The sequence below is a fragment of the Pholis gunnellus genome (genome assembly GCF_910591455.1).
Source record: "Pholis gunnellus genome assembly, chromosome: 2".
Classification (NCBI taxonomy): Eukaryota; Metazoa; Chordata; class Actinopteri; order Perciformes; family Pholidae; genus Pholis; species Pholis gunnellus.
The window spans coordinates 24,413,417-24,433,870 of record NC_136536.1 but is presented as its reverse complement, the minus strand read 5'-3'; the positions used below and the strand labels follow the sequence as shown (position 1 = coordinate 24,433,870).

General features: G+C 43.6%; 2 protein-coding genes across 10 annotated transcripts in view; both read left to right on the top strand.

Moving 5' to 3' along the window:
• LOC306702734 (protein-serine O-palmitoleoyltransferase porcupine-like) overlaps positions 1-13,838 on the top strand; it is a 13,883-nt gene extending 45 nt beyond the window's left edge. The window contains exons 1-13 of one of the 6 annotated variants that reach the window (XM_079168396.1): positions 1-10; positions 701-837; positions 1,250-1,442; positions 1,991-2,034; positions 2,812-2,993; positions 3,084-3,214; positions 5,527-5,652; positions 6,844-6,944; positions 7,955-8,031; positions 8,368-8,431; positions 8,622-8,707; positions 11,181-11,291; positions 12,264-13,838. The exon at positions 1-10 is cut by the window's left edge and continues 45 nt beyond it. In XM_079168396.1, the coding sequence (XP_079024522.1) occupies positions 702-837; positions 1,250-1,442; positions 1,991-2,034; positions 2,812-2,993; positions 3,084-3,214; positions 5,527-5,652; positions 6,844-6,944; positions 7,955-8,031; positions 8,368-8,431; positions 8,622-8,707; positions 11,181-11,291; positions 12,264-12,365 (1,353 nt within the window). In that variant the 5' untranslated portion in view covers positions 1-10; position 701 and the 3' untranslated portion in view covers positions 12,366-13,838. Of the gene's footprint in view, positions 59-121; positions 251-700; positions 838-1,249; positions 1,443-1,990; positions 2,035-2,811; positions 2,994-3,083; positions 3,215-5,526; positions 5,653-6,843; positions 6,945-7,954; positions 8,032-8,367; positions 8,432-8,621; positions 8,708-11,180 lie in introns of those variants that run through there. The other 5 variants (XM_079168394.1, XM_079168399.1, XM_079168395.1 and 2 more) reach the window with 5 other exon arrangements.
• Positions 13,839-14,957: 1,119 nt separating this feature from the next.
• Positions 14,958-20,007, top strand: LOC306702771 (organic solute transporter subunit alpha). Of its 4 annotated transcripts, none has more exons than XM_079168450.1 (8): positions 14,958-15,009; positions 15,101-15,200; positions 16,067-16,182; positions 16,726-16,799; positions 17,008-17,163; positions 17,439-17,550; positions 17,791-18,043; positions 19,037-20,007. In XM_079168450.1, the coding sequence occupies exons 2-8, from the start codon at positions 15,134-15,136 to the stop codon at positions 19,447-19,449; spliced, it is 1,191 nt and encodes a 396-aa protein (XP_079024576.1). In that variant the 5' UTR covers positions 14,958-15,009; positions 15,101-15,133; the 3' UTR covers positions 19,450-20,007. The 4 variants fall into 4 exon arrangements, with proteins under 4 accessions (XP_079024576.1, XP_079024574.1, XP_079024575.1 ...); XM_079168448.1 differs by having other exon boundaries at positions 16,031-16,182; XM_079168449.1 differs by having other exon boundaries at positions 14,974-15,200.
• The last annotated feature ends 447 nt before the right edge of the window (positions 20,008-20,454 follow it).

Genomic DNA, 20,454 nt, shown 5'->3' with positions numbered 1-20,454 from the left:
GGGAACGGAAGTGAGCGTTATGTTGAATGTGACTTCGCAGCATCCAGGCTTGTATCAGGTCTGGACATGTCGCCGTTATCCTCCTCTGCAGCTGCCTGACTAACTGTACTAATACATGAGTGTAGCTGGAACGTTAGCCAACTGCACTTCTGTCCGGCCCTGCCACATTCCACTGAAATGCGCTGATTTGTTCTCCAGAACTATCGCGATCTAAAGTCAACGTAACCACCAATCAGTCAACAAGTTTACGGTAACGTTTGCACGCGACATTCCTGAAAACATCTAGCTAACGTTACGTGGTTAACGCGGTGTACGTTCTTTGTTTGCGTTTACAAAGTTAAGACAAGTTATATCAAACGTTAGCTTAACGCTAGTTAGTGAAGCATGTGTCGCACGTTACAGCAAGATAGCGGGCCACAGGTAGCTCAGTTCGAGTCTGTAGAGGTGGGCTATGTGGAAAAGACGCGCTGTCCGTGAGCACTAACTAATGCGCCCTACATGAAGTCCTCCCTTGGTGGAGGCTAACGTTCTCATGCACCGCTTGTGTTGGCACTGATAGTAGTCCGTGCTGCTGACCAGAGGTGCTATCTAAGTAGTCTAAACCCTTGGATGTAATTCAACTGATCTCAGCGTCATTCAGTGCTACTTTTATTTTATGGTTTGATGAAAGTTCTAATCCGTAGTTTGTGTTGAGCTGCAGGATGGACATGTCCAGCAGGCTGTTGGTGCTGCAGCAGTTGGCTGAGAGCTGTGGGGTCAGTACAGTCCAGCAGGGCTTACAGCAGGTCTGGAGCCTGCTGCTGCTCTGCCTCGTCTGCAGACTCTGCTTCAGACTGGGTGAGCTACACTACAAATCAGCAAGTAGGAGCATTCACAGGAAGACTCGTCTTATCTATTTTTCTCATATGGACATAGCTGGAAGCAAGTTTAGATATTGTCCGTACTGACGTAATGAGATAATATTCCTTGACCAACAACATCTCCTATCCTGGATTTGACCGGGTCCAGACCACTACATTCTGTCTGCTATCAGGAAATCCAAGATTGTATCGTGATATTTAGCTTTTCATAATAGTCAGTAGATTTACCATGTCATACATGTTTATTACCCCTAGACATGGCTAGAATGGACATAAATAAAACCCTTTTCCATATGATGTATTTCAGTCAGATGTAAGCCTTATTAGGGAAACAATAGACCGTTGGACTTGAGTGTCATTCCTATTGTCTTCCTGCTTGTGTTCCTCAGGAGGTGTGTCCACTGTGAAGCATGTAGTGTCGGCGTTGTCTGGGGTCTGCGGCCTCTTCCTGTTCTTTGAGCTGCACATGCTGTGGGTGCTGTGGCTCTGTGCGCTCTGTTACCTTGTTCTGCTCCTCAGCCGACACTCCAGCAGCAGAGGCCTCTTCCTCTCGGTTGTCATCCTCATCTACCTGCTTGTTGGGTGAGAAAACACAGTGCAGAGAACACCTAGTTTCCCGGAGACCGATATGAATTATTGGAGCTTTCACATAGAAACAAGAGAAAATCATTTGTCCTGGATGTGCCCATTGAGACAGTATGCCACTTGCATCTCCAGCTAGTGGTGTCCACACACTGTGCAGCAGTGATGTTGTAGTGCTGCACACTGCAACAACACTCTCATACACTGTTTACAGTTTGATCGATCAGATTGTTAAACCCACTTCAGAGCAACATCATTGCATCTGTTCTGATGTTGAGCACGAACCATTTTGGTTCAATGACCATCGATGTGTTTGTGTGTGTGTGAGTGCGGCTGTGTGTCTGCTGCCATTAGTGATGTTCTTTGTGCTGGAATCACACCATGGCATTGCTTGTTGAATTATTTCACAGTCAACGACGTCTACACTTCCTGTTGTAGTTTAACCGTTTCCTCAGTGAGTTTGTTTGTGTTGTTCTCCAAACCTACACATTTGTGTAGTAGAATATAGAAGTCTTGTAAACTTAGTTTTCTTCTCTTTTTCATTTCAGAGAGTTGCATTTGATTGACATGGTGACCTGGCATAAAATCAGAGGTAAACATTCCATCCTTTGGTTTGAGTCTTTTCTACAACACTGCTGTGTCTGGGGCAAAGCTTCTCTGTTAGATGTGAAAAAGAAGTCTCAGTATAGTCTCCAGCAGTTCAGTGTTTCCAAGAGGATAGAATAAACATTTCCCACAACAATGTGTTTAAGAAAGGTACACTTCAGAGAACTTTAGAGCTTCATCGAAGATCAATCTCATGATCTTTTTCAACTGTTTTTATACTTAAAAATAATAATATAAAGTATGACGACGACATCAGGGTTATTATTCTCATCCTTCAGAATGTTCCTTCCAGAGCAGAGCCACACTTTACAACAGACGGAGTAGGCCTAACCATGATGAGTGAAGGGCCCCTTTAAAGTTAAGATCTCCAAAATATTCACTCAGATAAATGTCTGTTCAGTCACCATCTATCACCGAGTGACGTCACACAGTGGGGACTGATGTAAGCCCTGCATTTGCTGCATTATGACAACACTGCTTGAGATCCACAAACACAATTGCAATGACCGCTGATCTCCACAGAGAACAAACCGGCCACCTTTGAGATCCAAACTCTAATATTTGCTAAGTCAAGAAAACTACTACTCTGTTAGAAATGTTTCTATATTAACTGCATTCAGTAAACATGTTGCTACAACAGCAATATTCAGGGTCATGTGCTGTTTCAACTCAATAAAACAAGGTCTACTTTTTCAATATGTCCAACCATGATCCTGGTAGATGCCTAGTGTGTTTCTGAAGTGTGTGTGTGTGTGTGTGCCAGGCTCTCAGATGGTGGTGGCCATGAAGGCCATCTCCCTGGCCTTTGACCTGGACAGAGGAACAGTGGGCAGCCTGCCCTCCCCGGCTGAGTTCCTGGGTTATGTCCTTTTTGTTGGCACTGTTGTCTTCGGCCCTTGGATCAGCTTCTCCACTTATCAGAACGCCATTGAGGGCACAAAACTGGTGAGTAGTTCATGTTTCCAGCTTCAGTGTGCATTCTATTATTTATGCATGTCTAGTACTGTGGTGGTGATGAGGTGGTTTGTTCCTCAGAGCTGGTTGTGGCTGCGTAGCTCCTCCCTCAGCCTGCTGAAGAGTCAGATCTGTCTGCTGGTCTCCACCTGCGTCGCCCCTTACCTGTTCCCTTTGTTAATCCCCATCTATGGAAACACAGTCACACAGAAGTAAGGCAAATCATCATTGAAATCATCATTGAAATGGTTTTCCTCCTTCAACTAAGGTAGTTTTCCAATACAACAGCTGTTCCAATTCTCTGGTTTATCAACATACTCTTTGTCTTTCTTTCCCTGCTTCCAAGATACATTTGAGAAAGGTAAGGCTTGTTCTCAGGGTTAGAACTTACTGTTTCCCCCACAGACTCCCATAAGTCTACTGCAGTTAAATATAACCAATTACTTATTTATCATACTGCTAGATAGCACACGGCCAACTGTCCAAAGTTCAGTTTAGAGGTTCTGTGCTTGATTATAGCATCAGAATGATGTTACAGTAATCAGCTATCGGGTTCATTGACAAATCATGAACTTAAGGTCCACTTACTAGCTTTTACTTTGGCTTTCGCCTGCATCTTACAGTCTTCATCAGTGGATGGAGATGTTGTCAACATGTGGCCTAAATTTGGAAATGAAAGGTGCTATATGCGAAATTCACAGCGTTTCTATTGTCTCTGTACGCCTTACAACACGGCGACGGCTGAGCCGGCAGTTCGCAGCTAACAGCGTGAACATTGCTAAAAGCACTTACGGCAGCAGTGTTGATAGATCCAACAGTGTTTACATGAGCTGGTGCTACACTTCTGTGAGCGACTGCCTGATCAGCTGTAGCTGCTGTATGAGAGCTAACCAGTGGGCCACGCTAGCTCCATCTCTGCTCATCAGACATCACTCCACTGTAGCTTCACTCGTGGTGCAACGGATCATAAAACAAACAAAAAAGAGCAAATATAAGTTCCAGAGATCACTGATGATGTCTTTTTTTGCCGCTGATACTAATTGATCATTGATGATCCTTATTAACAGATACAGATCCCTTTGTTGTTTGATTATAGCAGCTGGTCTACACGGATCCAGACTATTTATTTCTTTATGCCACCATCCCAAAAATAAAAGTTATTTATAGTGTTTTTTCAGAAAGGCACACAATTCAAATGATTAGGAAATAAGAGATTGTATTTTCTTTGATTAAAAACAAATCTTAATGATTATTGAGCTAGTGTAAACAGGTTATAGTTCATCTCTAATATCTATCTATGTTGCTGTGAAAACGTCTTCAAACAACTGGATTTATTCAAGTTTCTCACCAACACTACTTTCTACGAGATTACATGTGAACACATGATAACAGTATGTTTTACCTTCGCTCAACACTGATTTTCACCGAACAGAGCCTGAACGCATCACAATGGAACTGAATGGAACCTCCGTCCGTTGTCCATTAGCCACTTTACCAGCTCTCCTGCTGTCGGATGGGCTGTTTACAATGCAACATCAAAGATCAGCCAAGAGAAAGCATAAATGATGTCCTGATCGCATATTTTACTGAACATTGGCAGATAACGATGTCAGTAAAACTTTATTTCACACTGTGACGATAAACTGTCATTAATCCAGATCGACAATGATCTGTTACACCGCTAATCTTTACATTGAGCATTATTGTTTGCTGCTATATTAATGCTCTGAATATTATATCGAGAACCTTTCAAAGGACCATACTAGTGCATTTGTACAATCATCCTATCCTTACAACTTAGAACTTCAATGGCCACATACATACAGGTCCATACATGTTATTTGACCTCTGCATCTGAGCAGCGGGCTGCTGTTCTGTGTCTCGTTCAGCCACACTGCACACATCGTACTGCTACACAAACATGTGATCCATCATTGGATGAACAGGACGATTACATTTCCTGCAGACCGTTGTAGCGTAATAGTTTGAGGCCGACTATACCGAGGAGGGAATGAGGTGAGCAGAGGGAAACCGAGTCAAAATAATACTTAGAATATTTTTCTGTCATATTTAATGGGACTAGATGGTCCAAAAAGACATTTGAAAATGTCAACAGCAGTGTTCCTTGACCTGGTTACTGAAGATAATCCACCGACCGTGTTGTGAGAAGTTTCATGTCGGGACCAAGCACCAACATAATGTAGATTGATAACTAGCTCTACAGATAACAGGACAATATATACTTTTGATTGTGTGGTGAGCTTTCCCTTTAACATGCAAAGCCACTGGTATAGTCCTTTCTGTCACATGATAGCAAATGATTCTATATTGTTATCCTGTGACTGAAGTTTCCTCTTTTCTATAGAAAGTGGGAATAATCAGATTACTTAAGTGCCTTGAAGTAATCTGTGCCAGAGGGGCTCTTAACCTCAACTCTACGCAGGTTAAGATGTCCTCTGAGAAGAAGTTCAGCTGACCAGAGATAACACGTCTGTTTGTCTTGTGTGTGTGGTGTGATGCACAGGTGGCTTCATGCTTATGAGAATGCAGTGTCCTTCCACTTCAGCAACTACTTTGTGGGTCACCTCAGTGAAGGCACCAGCATGCTGGCTGGTGCAGGCTTCACTGAAGAAAAGGACAACATCCGATGGTAAGTTGAGCTGGGTCTGAGCTGAGGGGTGGACTACAGAGTGAGGTCAGTGGTTTAGCCTGGTAGGTTGAGCCGAAACCTTCCAATGTCACAAAGGTGGCTCTCTTTGAAGCCGACTAAATCGCCATGAACACCTAACCTGCTCTGGAGGAGGTTGTTCACTTTTAGATTGAAATCGTGTCTGAAGCATCTTTCACTCATCAACTTCGTTGGAAATGACCTCACCATACTTTGAACATCCTGTGAGCTCAGTTTCAGAACTGTAAGAGGATCTCGTCAGAGGTCAGACACCGTGTAGACCGGCTGGCTTTTCCAGACGATGCCCTTTTAAGAGTGATATGCACAACGAAGTCATGCAAACTGTGTGCACCAGGAGACCTTTACATGATGATACAGTCTGAGTTTTAACACTGTAGGCTGCGCTGTTCTCAGGGTATTTTCTCACGCTGGCTCTAAAAGATGCTTTCTATAAAATCCCACGCAGCATACATTAATAGTTCATTATGTTATTAGTCAGGATGATGTTTACTTGCAGATGAAATGCGGTATATTTCCTTCATAAGATTCCCTGGGGCCGTAGTTTGCACCCACATACAGCATCAGCTGTGTATTCTGGTGGAGGTGCCCCCCCCTCAGTCTTCCTCCTCTCATTTCTTCCCTGTTTACTTCAGGTAATATTAACTCTTAAAATATTAATCAGCATATCATCAATACACTAAAAGAACAATGAAGGCACAGTAACTTCATGCCACTTTGTATTAAGTTTTCAAACTTTTCATGCTTGGTCCTAATGTTAAACTGCTGGTATCGAGCAAAATTGCTCCTCTTGACTGAAGTAGGCCGCACAGAACGGTTTATTCAGTGCAGTAGAAGAGTCAAGTGACGCCAAACGACCCCTTTTGTGGGAACGTCTGCTGAAGAAAACCTGGTTAACAAAGACTGTTATTATATATTATATTATAAAACCACCGTCGTGGTACCAGTTATCTCCGACTGGAGCTTTAGGTTTTGTGGAGCCAACTAACGCACAGAAAGCCTGGCTCTGTCCAACTGGCTTCGTAGTACGCTCCTCTCTAGCATGCTGCTAGTGCTCAACACCAGAGAAAGAAAGTCCTCACATTTCACACAAAGCAGACCTGATAGAGGGCTGAATGAGTGAACGATACTCTGTGTCTGTGTGTTATGATGCAGGGATATGCGTGTGGTGAAACCTCTCAGTGTGGAAATGCCTCGCTCCATGGTGCTGGTGGTGACGTCCTGGAACATCCCCATGTCCAGATGGCTGAAAACCTGTAAGTCCTTATCTCCACTTGAAACACTCCAGAATGATCAAACACTGTATTTACATCAAATCCCTGTCCTTTCTCTTCTGTAGCACGCTTTCAAATGTTTAAAGACTCCATCACTCTGGGGTATTTACAAGAAATCCTGCAATCAAATGAGACTTTGGATGAGTAGCTAGCCTCACCGCTCATGAAAACGTGTGTTTGTGGATCGTAGTAGCTGACCGAGCAGTATGGAGAGAGACAGGAAGAGATGTTTGGATTTCAACAACAAAGTGTCTGAGATCTGGTTCATTGGAGAGAAATGTTGCAGCTTTTCCACCAGCAGCACATGCAGATGAACGTCCTCTGGATGTCGTGAAATGAGTTTCACCGGCGGGTGAGCGAGGAGCTCTGGTGCTGGCAGCACGGAGGGAGGAAGTTCATCTGCATGTACTGATCGCTGCAGTGAAACAGAGCGTCTTCCTCCTGATCTAAACAGTCCTCTAAGCCCGCCCACTTTTTAGTGCTGGGACTTTGACGATGGTGACGTTGTTGAGTTTCTCTGATGTTACTCTTGATGTATTTCCCAACTGTTGAGTGAAAGACGGAGCAGTATCATCTTTGTCTGGTATTTATAGAAAATTCATTTGGAACTATTGTGAAGATCAATTTATTAATTAATAATTCCAAATATTCGCTGCTCCCAGCGTCCCTGTGACGAGCTGCTTTTTTTTCTTATTCATATACGGCAGTGAACTAAATATCCTAAAGTTTTAGGCATCCCTGTGGCATTGAAAAGATGAATGCCATTTTACACATTTATTTTGTCCCGCAGATTAATCAATAACAAAATCTGAGTTATTTGCAGCCCTCTTGGTATTTAGTTTGGCTGCTACTTGGTAGTATCAGCTCATTGTCACATTAAAAGACATCAACAGCTTTGTATTTACATGATTTTTTTTGAAAGTTACATGATAAACTTGATCTCTATAAAGTCATTACGTTGTGTTTACTGTGTTCTGTTCTATGTTCATCAGATGCCTTTAAGAACGCCATGAGACTGGGGACCTTTCCAGCCATCCTGGTGACCTACACTGCCAGCGCCTTACTGCATGTTAGTAACACGATGCACACTTCTATCCACAGCATTGGGGGCCATTCTAAGATACAACATGTTGGAGACCGTTATTATTGGGTTGGAAGCCCATCTTCTTTCACTTCAGTATGGAAACACATGATAAACTACAATCTCTTGTCATCCGTTTGTGCCATGTGACTTTAACTGTTCACTGATAGACAATGTTGATGTTTAACATACAGGTAGACCCCCTGTAGTTCTCTCTGGTCACTAGACACACCCGGGCATATCATTGAATCATGAATGTGGGCAGTAGGTGTTGAATGATTGACTGTCACTACTTGAACTTAATGTGCTGTTTGTTTCCTTCAGGGTCTGAGCTTTCACCTGGGAGCTGTTCTGCTCTCTTTGGGCTTCATCACATATGTTGAACATGGTGAGAGAAAAAATCAGCTTGTATTTAACTGTGAAAGTTTAACCATTGACGGTAGAATAGAACCATCCCTTTCTCCTGCACAAAGACAAGATGCAGAATTTACACTTTGACTTGATCTAGGAAGCAGGTTTCTCTGTGTACTCTGGTGTTAATAGTGTTAATCAGTATGTTTTCTTTTTCTTTTGCTCAGTTCTGAGAAAGAAGCTTGCATCCATCTTCAGTGCCTGTATCCTGTCCAGGGCCTGCACCTCTGACTGCAGCCATCAGCACAAGAAGGTACAGCTTCAGCTCTATGCAGCTCTGTGAGCGATGCTAAGCCATCAGCACACAAGCAACCCACAGCGTGGTATTCAGTGTCAGACGGGTACCTACCTACTGCTGAGCTATCTTAGAAGTTTAAGTGTACATGCCACTGTAGGGAAGAGTAAAGTGAAACCATATCTATATGGATTTAAAGTTACGAAAAGCGACGACACACCTGTGTGGGTGTGATGTCACTCGCTGTGCACTATACGTATGTTGCACACCCATCTTTCTATCCTACTGGTCCTGGTTTAATAGCCGATTATTGGACTGCCGTGCAACCCCCTTGACGTGTCGCGAGTTTGTTCGTTTTGATTGCAGATGACGATTGTGCTCCTTGCGTGCAGGACTTGATCACATACTGACTTGGTAAGTGGGAGCTCTCTGCTTTAGCTTTGGCGCTGTTGGTTTTCACTGGAGACTGATAGTAGTCATGTTTGGTGGTAGGTATTGGTCACTACGCATTATTGGAGCGCTGTCGCCACCTATGCTTCGGGAATTTATTTTGAGTTGTCGTTCCTCTTCTTTTGGTCTTAAGCAACAATTTTGTCCACCTTTTGAACTGGGGTACATGTTTTATTATGACTGGCATCACTCTCATCTCACGCTCCAGACCGATTGATGGCCGCATTGTGATGAGAGGCTTTAGACGGTATGCCACTTGGCCAGGGTCCGGTTCCCCCTAAGTTCCGGTACTCTGGCTGGAGGGCACAAGATCCGTAAGAGGCAAAACTTGGTTGAGTGGGAACAGTTCTGTGATCCAAGGGCGGACATCATGCAAAGACAGTTAGAGGACATGCCATCCATCGAATGCATGGTCGCAAACGGCGCCGCCTTTCGGACCTGCCTTGCCATTCTCAGCAAACGCCTTTGCACTGGACCTTGACCCAGGAGCCAGAGGCACGCTCCTCTGCCAGTGGACCATGACTCGGCCAAACATCTGCAGAGGTCTCGGTCTCAACCTGAGGAGTCTACTGCAGCCTAAATGGTGCACAGTACTGCCTAGTTGGTGTGACCAAGATACCCACAGGCAGTAGAGTTGTCTGTCACCCACATAAGAAGTGCCACGCCACTGATGGGTTATCAGTCTGCAGCGATGACTGGTAATCACTAATGCACCTCTGCTGGTCTATTTGGAGGCTCTGATACGGGAACTGGTGTCCAGGAGCCCAGCTGACCTCTTGCTGGAAATGGTGACGGTTGTGGATACTGTGATCCAGGGTGCTCCCTCTCAGGCCAGGGTTTCTGGTGATTCCTTGGCACAGCTGACCATGGCCCGGCGGTATATTTGGCTGAGCCAGTCTGGATTAGCAGATGCAGACTGAGCTGCTGTGTGTTGGAGGCCACGATGACTCTTGTCTGGTGTTTTGGTCCGCAGCAGAAGCTGCATTAGATGAATTCAGGCTGCACAGTGCACCCACCAGCCTGGACAGTCTAGGCCTGTGGCTGGGGACCTCCCGGAGGGTAATGGAGGTCTTCGGTGGCCTCGTTTTGCAGAACAGTGCTCCTCCTGGAGTTCTGGGAATGTGAGTCAGGGGTTCGCCCCGCAGCCCGTCTGGTGGTGTGGCGTCTTACTATACATCATGTCAGGGCGGGTCCCAGCATGTAAGAGTGTGATTGCTGCACTTGTGGTCTCGGTCTGTACCTGAGGATATCTTATCTTCCAGAGTTGAGCGGCTGATCTGCTGTCTTCCCAACACTAGCTCTAAGCAGCTTATAATACATCATTAAAACTATAAATGGCAATTTTGTTGTGTTTTTATGCAAATAACCGCTGTCGATAGCAATAACATGACGGTTTCCACTTCAGAACGGTTGGAATTCATTTTTCAGCCTTGCTCTCGTCCTTGCAAAAATCGGAAGAGGCAGGTCAGACTTTCATAAAAACAGAATCGGCCTAGAAAATTGTGATCGGTGTGTCGTTATTTCTTACCATTTACCCGGAGAGACTCAATTAATTCACAGCTTTTGCTTAAGATAAGATGCTTGAAGTTGATGGTGTTGCTGTTTGCCTAAGATTTGATTGAATCCTCCTCTGTATGGCTTTGGACCTGTATGAAAAGAAGAAAAGGTCACATCTGTAAACCGGGTTTATGAATAAAATGAACCTGTAACTCGAGTGGGCCCCGACACGTAGCTTTGAAAACTAACTTAGCATCAGGTTGAAAAACATTGTTTTGCTGGCCTCTCTGGTTGAAATGTTCTGCATCGCTGCTGGTTGAGGTCAGATATGTGCTTGGCTGCACCTGTAGCAGCACCCAGCAGTGAGGTCACAGGGTCCTGGAGTACACCTCTACATCACTGCTGAAAGGGGACAAGTTAAACCACGTCAGCAAAGATGTCCAGGGGTCGTACGTTTCTCCTCAAGGGTTTAAAAGAATGAGAGACACTATGAAGATGTTCTTGTGACTGTTTCACAGTTTATTCTTCTTCTTCTGGTCTGTAGGAGTATTGGGTGATGTTGCTAAACCTGGTTTTCAGCTTCCTGGCCATCTTCCACCTCACCTACCTGGGCTCCATGTTTGATCCTGGAGTTGATGAACAGGAAGTAGAGGAGGTGAGAGCAACAAGGAATATTTCTATGCCACATACATGCCAACAAGATATAGTGCAGGACACAGTGGCTCCATTTTGAGCAATGAAAAGCCTCCCAGGGATGGGAGGGATTACGCCCTTTCGGTTGCTGGAAGGCTTTTAATTGGAAACATCAGTGAATTAAACTCTACACTTTCTGCACAGAAGCTTAATAAAGACGGAGAGACAAAAATAAAGTGAACGATCGGTACTTGTGTTAGAGAAGCAAAGAGAGAGCAGCAGAGTGGTGAGTATGACACGACTGAAGTACTGATGGAGTTAATGTACGTCACACTGAAAGTGTCAAGACTTCAGGTGAACATGAAGGAACAGCAACATCCAAACAGGAGCAGATCAGAAAGCAGGCAGCCCTCTAACTGAAATACTGTATGATGGCACATGCTAATAAAACTGGGACATTAGAACAATACGGGCTGGTGCAGGGGCTAACACTGGTGCAGGGGCTAACACTGGTGCAGGGGCTAACACTGGTGCAGGGGCTAACACTGGTGCAGGGGCTAACACTGGTGCAGGGGCTAACACTGGTGCAGGGGCTAACACTGGTGCAGGGGCTAACACTGGTGCAGGGGCTAACACTGTCACCTCACTGCAACAGGGCTCTCCCCTCTGTGTGGAGATGCTTATGGCTGACTGGCTTCAGTCCCCCTCGACCCTCTGAGGATGAGCATATAATGGATTGATAGATATATAATGTATAGGTAGATATGATCGATACATTGATTAGAATAAAGGCCTGGTTCTCTCGCTGCAGTTCAGATAACCATTTGAGAATTTACAATATACATTTAATTTGGATTTTAAGTCTCACTATTGTTCCAAAGCACATGATTACACCACACATCACATTGACCATGCATGTCACACGAGACTGAGAAAGTCTTAATGGGTTACATTTTCCATCCACCTGTGCGTGTCCGTCACTTCCTGTTTGCAGGGTTACGCAGCCATCCACACCATCCAGAGGTGGTCTGAACTGAACTGGGCGAGCCACTGGGTTGTGTTCGCCTGCTGGGTCTTCTACCGTTTAATTCAGTGACGTCATTGGAGCAGATGGAAAGGCTGGCCGACACCAAATACTTCTTAGTACAATGGATGTCAGCGTGATGCTATCCGACGGGACGAGGATCGGCTCAGGTGGAAAGGACTGTGGGACAGGTGGGGGACAGCGTCTATACTGAGGTGGTTTTCACACACGTATCCTGCTTTAGATGTGAAGATGGAGTTACTTAACAAACCTCTTCATACCTGGATGCAGAGTGAGAACATGGCACATACCTTCATGTGTGTAAGAAAAAGGATTAGAGGATTAGATTGCATTGACAATATTACTGGAAGAAAGACAGAACGGGCACTCTGTGTACGAGCTCCTAACAGACCCAGCAAATGCATCCATAGACTTTTACTTGGCGTACTGTAGAATTAGTTCCATTATTGTGTATGTGTTGGACAATGTCCATGTCCAAAACATTTTAGCAGTTTAGTATGCTTATATGCATGTAGATTTTTAAAGGGTCCATAACTGTAATTGTTCATATGTTCTTCTGTTACAACAGTCTTTTTGTTATGCTGCTATTGTGTTTTTTTATATTTTTTTCCTCTTCAATGTTTCTGTAAATGTAAACAAACTCCTAGTTTGTGATTGTCTGCAGACAGCATAGTAAGAGGCAGACATGGCCAGGATGTAACCCTGAGCTCTGGGTATTCTATCTTTTCTGTTGTTGGTTATAATCACCTACCTCAAACACACTTAATAAAGTAAATAATCATTATATTTACACGATGTATTTTTATAGGTACAAGTGCATACCATGGGCTAGTGCTACTTACTGCTACATATACAGTTTTGAATGTCTAGTGTGGAGGATCTGGTGGCATCTAGTGGTGAGGGGGCAGATTGCAACCATATATTAGCCCGATTAGATTAGATTCCATTACAACAGCCGTCTCCAGATAGGTATTAATGTAAATATACACAACTTGACAGGACAACACAGTGACACCACCAGGCCCTAATGAATCACCAGACTACATGTCTGATCTTCTACAAACCTGAGTTTACAGTAATGCCAGTCATGAGCTGCTTTGAGTTGTGTGGGAAGGCAGTTCCACAAAGAGCATTTTATTTAGATACATTCAAACGTACAGAGCCAGAGGTTTTCTCAAGGTCTCTGAGCACTTGAGTCATGTAGGCTTAAATGGTATTTCTAGTCTTCCGACCACTCAAAGCGCTTTAACACTACATGTCATCATTCACCCATTCACACCCATTCACACACTGATGACAGGAGCTACCATGCAAGGTGCCACCTGCCCATCAGGACTAACATTCATACAACTTGGGTTTATGTGTCTTGCCCAAGGACACATCTACATGGACTAGCGGAGCCGGGGATCGAACCATTGATCCTCTGATGTGCTCTACCACTGAGCCGCTGGATAAAGTTGAATACCAGCAAACATGAATCAACTATTTGGAGAATGATGAACAGTTTCTGATGAGACTCTGCATCAGAACCTGATGAGCCACCTGCACTCCTCTTTACCAGGCTTCCTGTTGCAGGGTTGGGGAAACGTCATAATGTAGTTGACATGCTACAGCTGTAGGGAGCACTAGGACCATGGACCAGAGACGGAACATCAGAATCATCAGCTTTTTGTGATATCTTGGCCCGGCTGGAAACTTTGTGACCCTTGCTGTAGTTCTGTGGTAGTTCTTTGCAGTGGGAGGTGCTAGCTGGACCGTATTGAATTTGAACGGTAACACAATATGTTCAAATGTAATCTTGTAATATAGCTTTTGGCAAAAAACTAATAAATGCAGTTGTTTAAAGATGTTTTCACAGCAATATACACTAGATATTAAAGGGGGAATTCTGAGCTGTTTAATGTCCTAACACTAGCGAGCAGCTTATAATACATCATTAATACTACTAATGACAAGATTTTCTTTCTTTAATCAACATTTTTAAATACAAATACAATATATTTAGTGATCGTTTGAATTGTGTGTTTTACACTTCAGGACAGTGAAATTAAAAGTTAGTATGGAGCCTTGCTGTCAATCATAGTTCTTAGAAAGAACATCTGAATTGGCCGTTCAGACTTGAATCAGCCAAGCATATTGCAATCGATGCATTGCGTCATGTGGAAGGATCTAATAGAGCAAACGCAAGAAAAAGATCCGTTTACACATCCAGCAGTTACAGAGCAACATTATCATTCATTTGAGTGACCGCCTGATGAAAGAAGCTCTGTTTTTAAGCACTGTCTTTGGTCTCCACCAGCTCCTCAGGTAAATATTGGTCTCTTTAGCTGCTAAATGCTCCCGGGTTGACCAGCTACTCTCACTGTGTCTGTCTGCTGAGCAGGTTGTGTACAGCTGCAGTCAATGTGCTGTAAATCCAAAACAGTTAGCAAAATGCTAAATCAGACTAAAATACCATTCAATCCACTATATATCTATATATTGATGAGTGAAGCTTTAACTAACCGATACAGGTCTTTAATGTCTTCTTAGATGAAAATCTAGCCTGTTACAATATTGGACTTCGATCCCCACCTGTCCACTTACCTGTATCTAGTCAATCATTAATGTCTCCAGTCAGACAGGAATCACTCAGGTCAACACGGAAACAATAGGACAGAACGGCCTCTCCTCCCTGACCCGGGGAACTAACAAGGTTAGCTTGGTGCTGTGTCATTCAGTAGGCCATTTATCAAAAGCAGGCTTTAGTAGCTGATCTGTCTATGTGTGTGTGTGTGGTGTGACAGGTGGACAGAGTGTAGAGGAGCATTATATAGAGAATGGGAAGAAGGGCCAACTGCAGCTGGATTGGGCCTGAGATCCCTCTGTCATCACAGATCTTCAGTGGTAAGTAAAGGTCTCTGCTTGTAATGTCAGTACACTCTTACAGTCGCTAACATCCGTCTGTCTGAGATGTAGATACATTTTCAACACTAAACACAATTAGCACCACACCCATCTGTTGTGGATCATACCATTAACACAATATGTTGTGCAGACAATGAACACAGATCTAAAATAACTTTCACTTTTAGAAATAAACACATCTACTACTCAACTAAAACATCTTGAGTGGTTTACAGTAAGAGTAAACTGAGTTATGAAGAACAATGGATTTGATATTGTCTGTTGTAGACAGGTAAAACTAAAACATGAAGAGTAAAGCAGTTCTTATGAGTCCATTAACTGTTAGTATTTTAAAAGCTGTCGTGCTATAATTGAATATGTTCATCTTGGACAGAAAACGTGCTCGTGTTTGAAAGAATTATTTGACATTGAGTCAGCTGCAATAAATTACTTTATGTTTTTTGATTTGACTTATTTGTGCATTAACGTCATTATGTTGAACTTAATCTGCACTGATTACATACCTGCTGCTTCTGCTACACCATCAAGTGCCATATCCCTTGTGGTGGACTTTGACCTCGATCCAATAGCTACGTCACAGTCCCCCATTAGTCTTTTTGTGGGTTAGATGTTCCACTGGACACGTCCCGCCCCCCTCACGCCATGCCCCCTGATGTTGTCTGCACTGTTAACGCTGTTGGCACTGTTAGCTGCAAGCCACCGTCTTAGCTGTTGTCATGTTGAGAACCGTGTGGAGGCAATAGATGTAATCTGATTCTCTGTGATGTAGGTGTGTTGCTGTGGTAAGAGTTTAGTCTGTCTTTTCTCAGCCATTAAAGATGAGCTGTGGCTCTTCCTCATCCCAGCTGGCCTGGCTGTCATTTCACTGGGGGTGTTTCTGGAGGAGGTGGGCTTCTTCCTGCGCCACATTGCCGCGTCCAGACGAAAACAGCTCTACCTGTGGATATTAGGAATGTACCCGGTAACATTACCCTCCTCATTACCTCACATAGCTCCTCCTCTGACAGGGGCGGAGCCAGACTACGTAAACAACTAGCATCCTCCCCTGGAGAGATTATTTACCAAATTAGATATATGCACTATTTTTTCAAGCCATTTCATAATATAAGCCTTAGAATCTGTACATTATTTGGGAAAAACTCAAACTGTAGAGCTTACGTCCTATTTTGTATGTAGTTATTCTCTGACTGTCTTCATCTTTCTGAAACCATAACACAACAAATGTTGTGGATGAATAGTTTTCACTCCTGCCTCCTCAAAAGAGGCAAAGCTTGTCTGATGCTGTTACTATTTGAAGTTACAAAGCATAAAGGGTTGGAATTTGTTAATGGCAGCCTAGAGCAGAGCTCAGAATGATTCCTTAGCTGACAAATCTGCTACATTTGAATCCTTACGCCACAATAATCAGCTGGACTTCTCTCAGTGCAAAAATAAATCTTGATTTGTTTTGGTCCAAGGTGCACCTGCATTGCATCTCAACCCTTGAATGTTCTTTATATCTTAGGTTTTTGCCTTGACCTCCCTCATAGCGCTGTATGTGCCGCGCTCTTCTTCGCTGTGTAATTTCATTGCCTCACTGTGAGTTTGCAAGTCTTCAAAGATTTCATTGCAAGATTTTTTTTGCCATTTTAACATGGTTGATGGGGATTTGTTTTGGAGAGCTCACACAAAACAAAAACAACAAGAACCCCCCCACACACACACATACAGTGAAGTAATTCAAGTAATGAATCCTAATTTAAACAAGTACGAGGATGCTCCTGTCTAAATGCGTGTGTCTGTGCAGGTATCACTCCATCACCTTGCTGAAGTTCATGGGACTGATCACAGACTTCTTTGGAGGGAAAGCTTGTATGCTGGCTGCTTTGTCTGGACAGCAGGTATCTCCAGATCCTTTCCCCTGTTGCTGCTGCTGCTGTCTCCCAATGGTGGCCATCAGCAGGTACACCAGACAAACACCTGCATTCAATTTTATTTAATTTGAGTCAAAGATGTTTTATTTGGAGCCAACATGTAGCGGCTATCACAGGTACAGCATCTTAAGAGAGATTTTAGATGGTGGCAGCTCTGTGTTTGTGTCTATAAATATTGACAGTACCACAATGAAGTGCATACACATGCATACATGTATTTTCAACAGTTTCATGTGATTGTATGAAATGTTGTCTGTAGACAACGTGACTTGACATACAGCTCCGTCCCTTCTCTTGTGTGTAGCAGCAGCCGTGGCTGGATGATGGCTGCTGTGCTGCAGCTCTCTGTTGTCCGCAGCATCTTGTTCTTTGTCACTCTGGTCCTGTGGACAGATGAACAGTATGACTATGGTGATGTGAGTTATTTATTTAGACCTCGATCTGTACTCATTCTCCCAGCCAGCATGAGGTAGTCAAGCTGTAGTCTGTGGTGGTGTAATGTAACTATATTTTATTGTATTTTTCTTCTATGCTCTGCTTAAACACAGTTCATGTATCATCATATACATTTCTTTTATGACAGTAGGTTTCTAGTCTAGATGTTTTTTCAGTGCTAAGTCAAAGCATAAAATCGATGACAACTTCTTGTTCCCTAGGTGGATTCATTCAACCCCAACCTGTATGTGAACGCTATCATAGGCGTGTCGACCTTCGTGTCCTTCTACGGCCACCTTCTCTTTTACAAAGCCACTAAGAGTGCTTTACCTGGCTATGGGCTGAGAGCCAAGTTCATCTGCGTCATTGTGGTGTTGGTGCTGTGTGGCCTGCAGAGTGGCATCTTAGAGACCATGGGTGCTCTGGAGGTTATCCCCTGCACACCACCCTTCTCTGTCCTGACCAGGTCCCAGTGTAAGTCACATCACATCTGTTTGGAATCATGTTCACTCAGCCCGCTCATTTGGCGTGCAACAGCATTGCATCCTTTTACGACTTGTAATCTGTACTGACTGCAATTCAAACGCATACACATGAATATGATATGCTCAGAGCAATTGAGGGAGTGTAAAATGTGAGAAAGACGACTTATGATGGATGGACCAAACAAACACAGGACTATCACCCAGGAGACAGGTGTTCTCCTGATGATTGGTGGTTTGAACCTTGTCTGTGTCGATGTGTCCTTGGCAACACAGGAAATAGTTTAGTCCTGATGAGGTGGCACCGAGCAGTGTGTGAATGTGTGTTAGTAATGACATGTAGTGTAAAGCGCTTTGAGTAATCGAAAGACCAGAAAGGCCCTATAAAGGTCCATCAGCCTTTTGCCATATCAATTCAAAAATATATAACTATATATAACAAAACTATATATAACAAATCATACACAAATACATATTCATTTAGATGCACGCATGCATTGGCGTGTTTACACGTTAATCAACAGATACAGTTGCTGCATTCGTACATTTGGGACTGCACACCAACACGTGTCCACGCGAACCTCCACAGAAACGGACAGATGCCAAAATGTACGTTATGCGTACCTTCATGACGACGCAGACAATCAACATGTAATTTGAGTTTATTTCTTTTTAGATCTTTCCTTTACTCTGTGAAAGCTAAATCACTGACTGAAGTAGGAGCTGCAGCTTTGCAGAGGGGTGCAACAAGGGAAATGACCACATTTTCTAAAAGATGATTTTACTCACCTCTAAAAAATACATACTTGTATACCAATTCTGTTGCATGGCATCATTTAATTACAAATACAAAACCTTTTAAGAAAAACTAAAATGGGTCTTTTGACAGACAAGTTGAAAAGAAGGCAATGATGCGGCTGTTTCCTGTGATAACTGTATGTCATCATTGAAGACATTGGCTGTTGTGTTCTCTGTCCAACCACAGTGATCTACCACTACTGTGTGATTGTGGAGATGTTCTGCATCGGCCTGTATGCCCGCCACACTTTCCGTAAGGTGGAGCCGAGCGTGGTGGAGGATATGGAGGGGCCCGTCAGAGTCTGGCAGGAGGAAAAGGCTGTTCAAACAGACGAAGACCAGATGACACATCATAGGCCCGCCTGCCGCCTCGTCAGTGCCTCCAATCCCAGTTACAGCAGTGACAGCGAGGACAGCCTGTGCAGGATAGAGCATGCACCTCTGGATGGTTTCCCCTTCCCTCAGGCCAGAGGTCAACAGCCAGGCAGGCCAGAACCAGTGGAACCCAGGTTTGCAGAGGAACCAGGTGTAGATCTGACCCACATTACTGTCAGGGCTGATATTAACTATCAGGACTCTAAGGATGTCACTGTGGTTTGACCAACTATGGAGGACCTTTAATAAAAGGCTGAATAAGTTTATGTTCAACCACTGAAGATGCTGGTACTGACGAGGGTCTGTGTGGGGCCCCAAGGACCTGGACTATGATAAATAGGGCAAAAAGTGACACATCTACCCAGCATATAGGAAACTGTACCAACTGTAAACTGCTGGCACAAGCTGTAGCAGAATGAGGATCAATGTAGAAGTCTTAGGAAATGTTGTTCTTTGTAATCCCTGGATGTGTGTTTTGTTATGTATTTTTATTATGTTTTGCTTTGCAGTTGTGTATACCTGACACACTAATTGTCATCATTTGTGGAAAATAAAAGGCATGATGAATACATGTGAAGAAATGGTGGCCCTTTAAAGTCCTGTGCCACAATATACAGATTGCCTTGCTGCATGTACCTGCAGCGTTGCTTCTCCTCAATCTACTGTGGCTTGGATATCATTTAAATGTGGCTTTTGGTGAAATGTCTGCCAAATGAATGATAGCTTTTTTCCCACAGGCAATGACTGTTTGTACACTGGTTCTACATTTAAAGTCCAACTGAAATGAAATGACATCTTTGTTTGATGTACTAGTAACTACAGCATACATGTCTGATGTGTAAATCACATAAAACCATGACAATATTTTCCAGTTAAATGACACCCCATGGCAGTGCACTCATCAGCTCTGTCTATGAATATTGAATCCAGCCAATCAAATCATCCATCTTTCCGCTTATCCTGTACAGGGACTGCAGTTGATCCCAGCTGACATTGCCATGTTTGTATTATTTTAGCGTTTCACTGTGGTAAGATAACTTTTCAAATGTCCTGAAAGTGCGTGAACACATTGTTTTCCAACATAAATCAGCGTTTTCAGGTGAAGCAGGCTTAACGTGGATGTAGTCTGAAACCGAAGTTTTACCTGAACAGGTATTATGGCATATAAAGGGAGACTTGTTGTTCAACCGGATGGAGGATTTGAACGTCGCATTAGGCAATTTGCTAGTT